The 13,403-nt window shown below is 37.6% G+C and overlaps 1 protein-coding gene across 5 annotated transcripts in view; it reads left to right on the top strand.

Annotated features, from left to right (window-relative positions):
- Dpp8 (dipeptidyl peptidase 8) overlaps positions 1 to 13,403 on the top strand; it is a 61,595-nt gene that overhangs the window by 15,521 nt on the left and 32,671 nt on the right. For all 5 annotated transcript variants that reach the window (XR_002386439.2, XM_004855618.4, XM_013076235.3 and 2 more), the window contains exons 5-6: positions 7,476 to 7,649; positions 9,536 to 9,704. Coding sequence is in view for 4 of the 5 variants with exons in the window: in XM_004855618.4 (XP_004855675.2) it covers positions 7,476 to 7,649; positions 9,536 to 9,704 (343 nt within the window). In the remaining variant the exon portion in view is untranslated. The remainder of the gene's footprint in view (positions 1 to 7,475; positions 7,650 to 9,535; positions 9,705 to 13,403) is intronic.

The raw sequence follows: 13,403 nt of genomic DNA, 5'->3' as shown, positions 1-13,403 counted from the left end.
ACCACTGAGCTCTATCTCCAGTTCTCTTTTTTTTCTAATTTTGAGACAGAGTCTTGCTCATTTGACCAAATTGTCCTCATACTTCTGATTTTCTTGTCTCAGCCTCTTGAGTAGCTGAGTTAGTGTATGCCATCACATCTGACTGCTTTATATGTTATGAAGCTATGTTATGAAGTGTATAAGTGAAGAGAATTAGTATGTCTTCCTGGTAAATTGATCCCTTTGTTATGAAATGACTACTTTTTTTTCTGGTAATAATCTTTGTTCTGAAATTTTCTTGCTATTAATACAGCTATTCCAGTTTTCTTTCGATTAGTGCCTGCCTGAAATATGCTTTCCATTTCCTTTTAACATCTTTATAGCGATGTAATTCACATACCATACTGTGTCTTTAGTATTTTCACAGTTTTGTAACCATTATCATAATCTAATTTTAGAACATGTTTGTTCTACCCAAAAGATATCCATTAGCAATTACTCCTCATCTAGCTCACCTTCTGTACTGCTTGCCTAGTTAACCACTGAACAGTTTTGGGTCTCTCAGTTTGCCTAGCCTGAACATTTTGCATCAATGAAATTATATGATAATAGTCCTTATGACTGGTTTCTTTCACTTAGCATAATATTTTCTAGATTTATCCACATTGTAGCAAGTAACAGTATTTCATTTTTTATTGTGACTGAATAATATATTCCGTTATATGGCTGTACCACATTTTGTTTATTCATCAGTTTATGGACATTTAGGTTATTTCAGCTTTGGAGGTATTATGAATGCTGCTTTTAACTATAGTGCACAAGTTTTTGTTTAAATTTATGTCTTCAGTTCTCTGGGGTATACATATAGAAATGAGATTGCTGGGTGATATGCTAATTCTGTGTTTTAATTTTCAAAGTCCCACCAAACTTTTCCACAGCACCTGTACCGTTTTACATCCCCATCAGCAGTGTATGAGGGTTCCACTTTCTCTCCATCCTCATTAACCTTTTTAAACGTTGGTAAACCTTACGGTGCATCATTTTGATTATAGCCATCCTAGTGGTGTAAAGTGGTACTTCATTGTCACATTGATTTGTTTCCCTAATGATCAGTGATGTTGAGTACCTTTTTATATGTTTATTGGCCATTTGTGTACATCTTCTTTGGCGAACTGTATGCTCAGGTCCTTTATTCATTTTTCATTGGCTCTTGGGCCAGGGATTTAGCTCAGTGGTTCCACTGACTGCCTCGCAAGCACAAGGTCCCAAGTTAGATCCCCAGTACCAAAAAAAAAAAAAAAAAAAGAGTTCTTAATGTGTTTTGGATACTAAACCTTTATCAGATATATGATTTGTAAATATTTTTTTTCTCATTCTGTGAGTTGTCTTTTTACTTTTTAAAAAATATAGCAGTCATTAATTTATTACAGTTAATATAAAATCAGCTCAATTACTTCTGGTGAGTGTTTACCATTACAATAATTAATGCAGATCTATAAATTTAAACGCATTTATTTTGGTCTCCTTTCGAGAGGATGACATTTTTATGCCTTGTGATTCTTCTATTCATCATTTACGTTAATATGAAATACTTAGGCATTAATTTTTCTAAAGCATTTGGTGAAATATACTTAATATAAAATTTATCACATGAACTCTTTTTAAGTGAACCTTAGCATACATCAGTAGCATTGAGTACAGTACTGACTGTGGAAACATCACCACTATCCACAGAACTCTTTCATCTTCCAGAATGGTAATTCTCTCCATCAAACTTCTCATGATCCCTCTTCTCCCAGACTCATCTACCGCCATCTTTTTGTCTGTATGAATTGTCTGCTTAGCTACCACATATAAGTGGAATCATACAGTGTTTGTCTTTTTGTGACTGGCTTATCTCATTTAGCATTATATCATCAAGGTTTAGTTATAGGGCTAAGAAATTTATTGTATGTGTAAGTCACATTTCGTTTAATCTAGTATTTATTGATGGACACTTGGTTATTTCCACCTTTTGGGCTGTTGCAAATAATGCTACTATGAACATGGGTATGCAAATTTCTGTTCCATTCCTGGTTTTCAGTTCTTTTGAGAAATGGAATTTTTGGATCAAATGGTAATTCTATGTTTAACTTTTTTTTGGTTTTTGTTTTGTTTTGTTTTGTTTTTTGAGACAAGGTCTCACTATGTATGTAGTTCAGACTTGTCTTCAACTCACTAGGTAGCCCAGGCTGGCCTCAAACTCATGGGGATCCTCCTGCTTCAGCCTCCCAAGTGCTGGAATTACAGGCGTGTGCCACCATGCCTGGGTACTATGTTTATCTTTTTGATGAGATGTCATACTGTTTGCCATAGTAGGTACACCAATGGTGATGGCTACACCATTTTACTTTCATACCAGCAGTGCACAAAAGTCTTTAATTCTTTACATTCTCAACATTTTGTGTGTACTTTTTAAATTATAGCCATCTTAATGGGTATGAAGTGGTATCTTATTATAGGTTTCTTGGCTTTTTTGGTACTGGGGATCGAACTCAGGACCTTGTGCTTGCAAGGCAGGCAGTGGAACCACTGAGCTAAATCCCTGGCCCGGCTCATTGTAGTTTTGATTTTGGTTCTTGACTGAGTTTCTTTCCATGTAGTTATTGGCCATTTGTACATCTAGGAGAAATATCTGTTCAAATCCTATGCCCGTTTATTAATTGGGCTGTTTGGTTTATTGTTATTTTCCTAATAGTAAAGCTGTTGGTTTAGTAGGGGCTTACAAAAAGATTATATTTAAATCCTAAACCCCAGTGTTTGTGAATGTGACTTTTCATAGAAATAGAATCTTTGTGGACATGATTAAATTAATGATCCAAGATTAGATAATCTTGGATTTAGATTAGGACCTAAATACAATGACTGGCTTCTTTTGAAGAAAAAGGAGAGAGAAATTTGAGACATACACACAAGAAATGAACGCCATGCAGAAAAAGAGATTATAGTTACCAAGGAATCCCTGGTAGCCGCCAGAAACTAGAAGAGGAAAGGAAGGATTTTCCCCTAGTGCCTTTAGAAGGAACCTGGCTCCACCAACACCTTAATTTTGCCCTCCTAACCAGAGCTAAGGATAAATGTTTTATTCAGCCATGAGATTTGTGGCAGTTAGTTACAGCAGTCCTATAAAACTAGTATTAAAAGGCCGGGGATTTAGCTCAGTGGTTTTGTTGCCTGCCTCCCAAGTGCAAGGACCCGAGTTTGATCCCCGGTACCAAAAAAAAACAAAGAACAAAAAAAACCAAACTAGTGTTATGTCCTTTGATGCAAGTTTTAAATTCCAGGGTATTTTGTTTGACTGCTTATGCTTTTGATTTCATATCTAAGAAACTTGCCTAAGCCAAACATATGCAGATTTTTGTCTTAAAAAAAAAAAAGAGTTTTTGTTGTTGTTTGTTTTTTTGAGACAAGGTTTCACTGTGCAGTTTGTTTTGGTACTGGGGATCAAACTCAGGACCTTGTGCTTTCAAGGCAGGTGGTGGCACCACTGAGCTAAATCCCCAGCCCTCACTGTATACTTTAAAGTGGCTTTGAACTCACTATGTAGCCAGGCTGGCCTGGAACTTGCGGCAGTCCTCCTGCCTCAGCCTCCCTAGTGCTGGGATTACAGGCATGTGCCACTATGCCTGGCTGAATTTTACGGTTTTAATGCTTACATTTAAGGCTTTGATCTATTGAGTTTTGTTTGTTTGGGGGTTTTTTGGTTTCTTATTTTACATGTGGATATCTACTTCTCCCCATGCCATTTGTTGAAAGATTATCCCCTTTTGAATGGTCTTAGCCCCTTATTGAAAGTCATTTGACCATCAATGTATAGGTTTATTTCTGGACTCTAAATCCTGTTCATTGGCCCACCTGCCTGTCTTTATGGCTGTTCTGTGTCTCTTGCAGTTCTGTGTGAGTATAACGATGGTCAGTTTGTCTGTATCTGGAAAACCATACTGTCTTGATTAATGTAGCTGTAGACTTAACTTTTTCTTTCTTTGCAAGGAGGGTGCCTTACACATGTTAAGCAAGCCCTCTGCCCCTGAGTTACACTCCTACCCCTTGTACTAACTTTTGAATTTTAAAAATGAGTTCTCCAACATAGTTCTTGTTTTTGAACATTGTTTTGGCTATTCTGTGTCCCTTGAAATTTTGTATGAATGTTACGATGCCTAGTTTGTCCATATATGGGTCTTGGAATTTTGATAGGCATTCCATTAACTCTGTCTTCCAGTCCATGCACAGTGAAGTCTTCTCCTTTATTTAAATCTTTTCTATTTTTATTTCAATAGTACAAGTCTGGTACTTCTTTTTTTTTTTCCGGTACTGGGGATCGAACTCGGGACCTTGCACTTGCAAGGCAGGCAGCGGAACCACTGAGCTAAATCCCAGGCCCTTTTATTTTTAAATTCGTATTTCCTCTTAATACTTTAAATGGAATTGTTTTCTTAATTTCATTTTCAAATTGTTCATTGCTAGTATACAGAAATACAAATCAGTTTTATATATTGCTTGTTTCCTGCAACTTTGTTGAACTCATTTGTCAGCTCTAAATAGTACTTTGTAGAATTTTAGTGTTCTAAATATATCATCATGAAGGTAGAGATAGTTTTCCTTCTTCCTTCTCAGTTGCTTTTCCTTTCTTTTTCTTGTGTAATTGTCCCAGCTATAACCTCCAATACAGTCATTTTTCCCGATCTTAAATGGGAATGGTTTCAGTTTTTCACCATTAAGAAGTGTTAGCTCTGGGTTTTTCACAGATGCTGTTTTCTTAAATTGAGAAATTTTCCTTCCATTCCTTGTTTGTTTTAGTGTTTTTGTAATTGGAGAATGTTGGGTTTGTGTAATTTTTAAGGCAATTGTAAGGCTTATCTAATTTGGTTCCTGTTTCTCAGGTATTACTGTCCTTTTTTATCTGAAGTCCAGTGTCTTTTTTTTTTTTTTTTTTGGTACTGGGGATCGAACTTAGGTCCTTGTGGTTGCACAGCAGGCGACGAAACCACTGAGCTAAATCCCCAGCCCCCCTTTTTTTTTTTAGTACTGGGGATAAAACTCGGGACCTTGGATTTGCGAGGCAGGTGGCAGCACCACTGAGCTAAATATCTGGCAATTGAAGTCCAGTGTTTTGAAATCATTATTTCATATATTTTGCCCAACTTCTCAGTTGTTTGAGATGGCAGGGTAAATCTGGACCTTATTATCCATCTTGGCTGGAAGTGGAAGTCAGTTTTGTTTTTACCATTTCAGTCTCTGATCCATTTAGAATATGTGAGAAGTGAGTCCAATTTTATCTTTTTGCATATGGTTGTATAATAATTTCATCAGATTTAAAATTCAAATCAGTAGTCACTGGTTGTAAAAGTGCCATTTTGTCCGCCTTTTTTTTTTTTTTGGTACCAGGGATCAAACTCAAGTTCTTGACTTTGGGGCAGGCTGCAGAACCACTGAGCTAAATCCCCGGCCCCTGTCCACTATTTTTTTCTTACTAATTCTCTACTTACTCAGTGTTCTATTTTAGATTTTCTATTCTATACATTGTTCATTCTATTTATCATGTTTTAACTTTTCTTAAAGTAAGGCTAGTGTTCCCCACATTGATCTTTTTCAGGATTTTTTGTTTTGCTTGTTATTCTTCCAAGTAACAATTTTTGTGATCACAAAATACAGCATTCTCTTATAAAAGTTAATTTTTTTTTTTTTTTGGTACCGGGGATCGAACTCGGAACCTTGCGCTTGTGAGGCAGGCACCTGAACCACTGAGCTAAATCCCCGGCCCCAAAAGTTGATTTTTTAAGCTCTGAAATTTCTTGTGTTCTAATTATAAATCATTAAGACATTTTAAGTAGAGATCAAATCTGATAACCTTTACAGAGAATATGAGTGAAGAAATTCAGACATAATCATGTACTTAGAATTGCTCTTGGCTTCATTGAGAACAGTTTTAAGAGATATTTCAAACAGATAAAAAGATCAAAATTAAGGGCTGGGGATTTAGCTCAGTGGTTTCGCCGCCTGCTGCGCAAGCGCAAGGACCCGAGTTCAATCCCCGGTACCCCCCAAAAATGTATGCATAAAAACTATAGCCCAGCATGGTAGCACATGCCTGCAACCTCAGCACTCAGGAGGCTAAGGCAAGAGAATCACATGAGTCCACCACCAGCCTGGGCTATGTAGTGAGTTCAAGGCCAGCCTGAACTACATGGTGAGACCCTGTCTCAAAATAATAAAATTTTTAAAAATTAAAAATATATATACACATATCAGATAATATCTTGGGAAAGCCCTTTATCATCAGCTGTAGTTACAGATAATTACAGACATTCTTTGACACTGATTGTAAAGGTAATGTAGGTAGAAGAATAAAATGACAGATTCTGCTCAAGGATTTTTTCCTTCTAGTTAGGAAATACACTGAAAAATTGAAAAACAGTACTACTGCCAAATAAGTAATAAATCATACCTATAAAATTTTTGAAGGGCCGGGGATTTAGCTCAGTGGCATCGTACCTGCCTTTCAAGCGCAAGGTCCTGAGTTTGATCCCCAGTACCCAAAGAGGGAAGGAACCAGAAGTCACACCTTGGGGTCTTGTTTTGTTTTTTGGTGCTGAGGGTTGAACCCAGGACCTTGTGCATGCTGACACACCTCGGGTGTTAAGTCAGTGATGTGACCAGCTTGACCTAGAGCAGTGGAAGTGAACCTATGGCACATGTGCTGCAGCCAGCTGTTGTCGCCATCCCTGACTTAGGGTTTCGTTAGAGTAGTGTTGATAGATACAGTGGAAAGGTACTAATAACAACTGAGAGATTTGAGAGCTTTCTCTGTGCCAGTAATTGTGCTATTCAGCTTACATATCTTAGCTATATTAATATTCACAGGGTGGGACAGATAATTTATTACTGTTTGACAGTGAGGGAAATTTGAGGAACTTACATGTCTGCTTGTGGTCTGACTTTCAGGAAAGGGAGATCAAAGCCTGATTTAAACTACTTGACTTAAAAGTTTGTATTTTAATTGCATGTAAAACTATTGGATTTTATTCTTATTGTCTGATATATACAGTAATCATCTTTTTCTTTTTTTTTTTTTTGGTATCAGATATCGAACTTGGGTCCTTGTACTTGTGAGGCAGGCAGCGGAACCACTGAGCTAAATCCCTGGCCCCTATACAGTAATCATCTAATGAACCTTTACCAAAAAATCATTTAGCAGACTTCCTGAAATTAACCTGTCTAAAGTTCTTGGAAATTTTCAGGTCATTCAAAATGTAGACTTAATAATATTGTAGTTGCTAGGATTTCAGTGTTAAAAGCAAAGGCAAGCTTTCTTTTTTTTGTTTTTTTTTTGTTTTTGTACCGGGGATCGAACTCAGGTCCTTGCACTTGCGCAGCAGGTGATGAAACCACTGAGCTAAATCCCCGGCCAAAGGCAAGTTTTCAAAAGACTGGAATAGATGACTTTCCTTTTCTAACAGGCAACACTGGACTATGGAATGTATTCTCGAGAAGAAGAACTATTAAGAGAAAGAAAACGGATTGGAACAGTTGGAATTGCTTCTTATGATTATCACCAAGGAAGTGGAACATTTCTGTTTCAGGCTGGTAGTGGAATTTATCACGTAAAAGATGGAGGGCCACAAGGATTTACGGTAAGTTGGAGTTAATGTTTGTTAAATCTATTTGGGGTCCTCAAGATTTGCACTTGAATCAGAAAGATAACTAAAAAATAAATAGAAACTTCATTTTACCCGCTGTCCTAGTTAATTTTCTCGTTGCTGAAATAAAATACTTGATACCTGGAGTTTATTTTGGCTCATAGTTTGTAGAGGTTTCAGTCCATAATCAGCTGGCTCCAAGGCAGGGTGGCATGGCAAGGGGCATCACAGAGCAGGCAGGAGGCAGTAGCAGTCAAGCAGCAAAACAGCAGAAGCAGAAGCAGCAGCCCTCTTTCTGTCCCCTATATCCCACCCAGGCTATCTGCTCTTTGGGAAGCACTCACACCCAGGGTGGGGCACCCTTAATCCCAGCGTTAGACCATTAATTCCAGCATCACACACCCTAAATCTAGCCATCTCCGAAAGCTCCACCTATGACCACATGAAGCTTTGAGGGTACATGTAGATATAAGCCATAACAACCTACCAACTAAGAAATTTAATTATAGCTGGGCTTGGTAGTACGTACCTGTAATCCTAGCTACTTAGCAGGCTAAGGCAGGACTATCACATGTTCAGGGCCAGCCTCAGCAATTTAGTAAGATTTTGTCTCAAAATTAAAAAAAAGAAAAGACTGGGCTCCATGCTCCCTGAGTTTAACTCCCAGTACACAAAAGTGGGAGGGAGGAGAAGGAAGGAAAGAAATGTATTTAGAGTGAAAACAAGAAATAGAATACTAATTTCTAATTTTAAGAGTTAATAATTTTCCAGTGACATTAAGATAAAAATTTTAAAGTGCTCAAAACTCTTGCTATATAGGATGATAAAGTAAAGGGAATCAGTTTCCATTTTCTATGTAAGCACTGAAGGAGATTGTTAAAGATGTTATCACAGGGCAATTCATTTTTGGTTGTCTTGAAAGCTAATTCATCTCAAAAATTTTTATGTTCTTGGTTTTATTCTTAGAAGTTTATTTTTCAGTTTTGGGGATAGTTTGTTTGTTTGTTTAGGCAGAGTTTCACTCTGTAGTTCAAAGCTGGTTTTGAACTCAAGATGTAGTGAAGGCTGTCCTAGAACTCAGGCCACTCTTCCTGCTTTAGCCTCCCAAGTGCTGGGATTACAGGCGTGAGCCACCACATCCAACTGAGTGCCAGGGATTGAACCCAGGGCCTCTGGACTAAGCTAAATCCTCACCCCTTTCTATTTAGAGATAGGTTCTCACTAAATTGTTAAATTGCTCAAGTTAAACTCAAATTTGTAATTCTCCTGGCTCAGCCTCCCAGAATGTTGGGATTACAGGTGTGCACTACCAGGCCTGCCTACTTAGCAGTACACCTCCCCGCCATACTGGTGATCAAACTCAGGACCTTGCACTTGCGAGGCAGGCAAGGTGCCACTGAGCTAAATTGCTGGCTGCTTAGCAATTCTTTACGGAGGTATTCTTTTCATAGAATTGTGATGATCCTGGCTTTCATTACATTTTTGTGAGTGGGCTGTTTTTATTGGTTAAAATTAATCTTAAGTTGTTTAATAAATATTTAATAAGGAAACATTAATATTTACTTAAGTAAATACTTAACAAATAATCCATTAAACAGATTGGACCAACAAAATTTGTGTAGTTGTATTGGAATGTGATATTGTCTTTTATTATATCACCTTTACTAATACAGTATCTCCTATTACTCTTAGCCTTTTCATTCATAATAAAAAGTGAGTCCTTCTTTATAAGTTAAAGCAGTTCAAAGTATGTTTTTCTGAGAGCAGTTTTTATAGTTGACATTTTACCTAGAAATAGTCATCAAATAGAAAGGGTGCTGGCAAACAAATGTGTATGCATCAGCCTGATACCTACCTTAAAATGTTGTTTACCTTTTTAGCAACAACCTTTACAGCCCAGTTTAGTGGAAACTAGTTGTCCCAATATACGAATGGATCCAAAATTATGCCCTGCTGATCCAGACTGGATTGCTTTTATTCATAGCAATGATATTTGGGTGTCCAACATTATAACCAGAGAAGAAAGGAGGCTCACCTATGTGCACAATGGTAAGGCATGGGTCTTCAAATCTTTTCTGAAAAGTTTCTTTTGGAGTTTAATTTGCTTCTGCTTTCATTTTAAAATTGAAGCAAGCTTAGTAATCTTTATATTTTAAATTCAAGTCTTTAAAAGTTAAAAATATACAGAAATTACTGGGGTAAGTGGTCTGTGCGTATATGATGCTGCTTTGTTTTAAATTTATTTTCAAACAGCACCATAACATGGTGTACCTGACATGATTGTTCTTTTAAACTAGTAAGACTGACAGAATTTTCCCAAAATCGTGCCTACTAAAATAAAGTTTTGCTGTGCTACCATGCCTGGGTACATGTCTGTAGTCCTGTCACTTGGCAGGCTAAGGCAGGAGCACCTGAACCCAGGAATTCAAGACCAGCCTGCACAAAATAACAAGACCCCATCACAAAAAGAAGAAAACAGTTAGTCTTGGTTTTGGTAAACAAACAGAAAAAGAAAGTATACACTATCAGAAACTATCTGAAAATTAATATTGCCATTCTGAACAGTCTACTTAATATTATTGTCGTTATGTGAAAAACAGAACTTTGTAGAACCATGTGGATTATGGAATATTTAATTAAATTTTATTGAAGTGGCTACAGTAATACAAAGCATTATTCAAAATACTGAAAAGATGTAAATATTATCCTCTAAAGATTTCATGCAAATGAAAGATGGGAAATAGTGTATTGATTTTTCTTTGAACATGTGAAATAGAGGTTAAAATAAAACTCCATAAGGAAGGATGGTGACTGAAATTTTATTAGTCCAACTTTTGTTTAATCTGATGTTCCCCCTTCCATTCTGGGAATTGAATCCAGGGCCTTTCCACTGAACTACATCGCTACTGCTCTTTTTTCTGTTTAATTTGAGACTGGGTATCACTAAATTGCTAAATTGCCAAGCTGGACTCAAACTTGGAATTTTCCTGCCTTGGCTCTGCAGAATGCTGGGATTACAGGAATGTGTTATGATGCCAGGCTTGGTCATCTTTCTTAATCATCCCCTCACCATCATTATTCATTAATTATAGGTAATTACGGAGATTACAATAGACTTTGAATTGGAAAAAATTGATAGATTCTACCCTTTTTTTTTTTTGGCACCAGGGATCAAACTTCAGGTCCTTGTGCTTGCAAGGCAAGCGGCGAAACCACTGAGCTAAATCCCCGGCCTTCTACCCTGTTTTTTTTGAGACAGGGTCTCGCTATTAGTTCAGGCTGGCCTCGAACTCACAGCAATCCTCCTGCCTTAGCCTCCCAAGTGCTGGGATTGCAGGAGCGCTCCACCACGCCTGGCTACTGCCCTCACTTTGTTTTTTCTTTTATTTGGGAACTATCTCAAACAATTGAAAACAGTGCTATAGCATAGCCAAATAAAGAAATAGTAACCTGTACACAAGTTTTGAAGAGGAGATCATTGTGTGCCATAGTAGATCAGGAAATTTGCTGGTTAAGGTTGAATTTGAGCTAAATTATTTTAGCATGCAATAGTTTAATTAACAGCAAATACTTTTTACCATGAGGATAATGTGTTTTGAAGCCTTTGAACAATTTACATTGCTAAAAAAAGTGCTGATCTGCCGCTTGCCTCAGAAGCGCAAGGTCCCGAATTTGATCCCTGGTACAAAAAAAAAAAAAGTGCTAAATCAGGGGTCTTCCACTACAATGTTCAATCAGTCCATAAAAAGCCATTAAGATCTGGTGTTCCTAGCAGTGTGGCAGATTCATATCTACTACATTACTGTACAGTTAGGACTACGACGGTTGTTTGTAATGAACATGTACATACAGACTTTTTTCTTGTCATCATCCCCTAAACAATAAAGTGTGACAAATATTTACATACCATTTACATTGTATGAGTAATAATAAGTAATCAAGAGGTTTTTAAAAAATGTACATGTGGGGCTGGGGATTTAGCTCAGTGGTTCCACCGCCTGCCTTGCAAGCGCAAGGACCCGAGTTCGATCCCTGGTACCGAAAAAAATATATATACATGTGGAGGGCCAGGGGTTTAGCTCAGTGGTTCCACCACCTGCCTCACAAGCATAAGGTCCCGAGTTTGATCCCTGGTACAAAAAAAGAAAAAAAAAAAAAATATATATATACACACACACACATGAGGTTGTGCATAGGTTATATGCAACTACCATGCCTAGGGACTTGAACACTTGTAGGTTTGGCTATCAGAGGAGGACCCTGGAACCCGTCCTCCCCATATACTGAGGACAGCTGTACTAAGGGTACAGATTGAATGAGACAGTCCTGGGAAACTACATAAACAGAAAACAACAACATGGAGTGACAATCAAATAGCAGGCATTATGAGGGTACTGACAAGAGACAGTAGTCAGAGAAAGCTTCCCAGAGAGGATGACACCCACCCTGATCTTCAGTAATGTCTGTCTGTCAGCCGGTACACTCCTGACAGAGGCACTGCACTAGAATGGTCTCAGTGCAAAAGATGCCCTGCTGCGTGTGAGGAGTTAGAAGCAGTGTGGTGCTCCCACAGCGTGAGCTATGTGTCAAGAAAGGCCAGCGTGAGAGTAGAGCAGATCTCATGTAAATGGGATGTGGATTTCTCATGAGGTGCAGATCCATTAAAAAGACTGTAACGATTGAGTGATGTTAGTCACATTACAGATAAATTGTGCTGAATACTTTGTAGAAGTCATATTTGAGAGGACAAGACTAGAGACAGGGACAACAAAACTTGGTTGTTGCAATTACTGGAGATCCATGATGTAAAACTAGAGGAAAGGATAGAGAAAAAGGGGTGGAGTAGGGAAAACCTTCAGTTTAAAAGAGGAGATTTTGAAGTTTCATGGGTCTCCTTTTTAAGTCAGAAAATCAGAACAGCTATCCATGGCAGCAGAACAATTGGGTTGCATAGTTAGTGAGTCCGTGTTGGAGATCCAAGCTGTGTTTTCATGCTTTCGACATTAAGTATTCACTACATTCCAGTTATTGCACTTGAGGTTGGGACTGCAGAGCTCTGACAAAATTAAGGTACTTTTTAGTTCTATTTTTTTTCTTTTTCTTCTGTAAAATTGCTTTCTACACAGGATTTATGAAGATTGGCAGGATTTAAATTAGAAAGCACTAGAATCGTGCACGATATTATAGTTGTTTTTTTCTTTACTGTGGATGTAGGTGTGTGATGTATTTACAATATTATTTAAAAATAATTTAATAGTTAATGCAGTTGGAGAATACTGTATGAAATCACATTCTCTGGTTTAAGTCCCACATTGTTAATTCTGTGACCTCATCAAGTTATTTAACTTACCTCTACATCTGTAAAAACATTAATTACATATTAATTTATAAAATTGTTAGGAGGTTTCAGTGAGGTAGTATTTGTGAAGTGTTTGGAACTTTACAAGCCATCATCCACCCAGTCTATTTATTCACAGTAGTGTCCAAGTCAAAGTCCAAGTAGAAAGTGAGTTTGGCCAATCAGCGTGTGCATGTGTTTATTTGCTAATACGATAGAGGAATTAAAAAGTAATAGAATACTAGCTTCTGCTCCTAAATAATTTCTTTTATTGGGAGAACAAGATGACAGCATTTATTCAATTAATAAGTAACTTTTGGGGGCTGGGGATTTAGCTCAGTGGTTCCACCGCCTGCCACACAAGTGCAAGGTCGCAAATTCGATCCCCAGTACCAAAAAAAAGTAACTTT

Source organism: Heterocephalus glaber, unplaced genomic scaffold, assembly GCF_053883595.1.
Source record: "Heterocephalus glaber isolate CG9 unplaced genomic scaffold, H.glaber_assembly_v1.0 deba00001689, whole genome shotgun sequence".
NCBI classification, from domain to species: Eukaryota; Metazoa; Chordata; class Mammalia; order Rodentia; family Bathyergidae; genus Heterocephalus; species Heterocephalus glaber.
The sequence above is the reverse complement of the archived record's forward strand: the minus strand, read 5'-3'. Positions and strand labels throughout refer to the sequence as shown.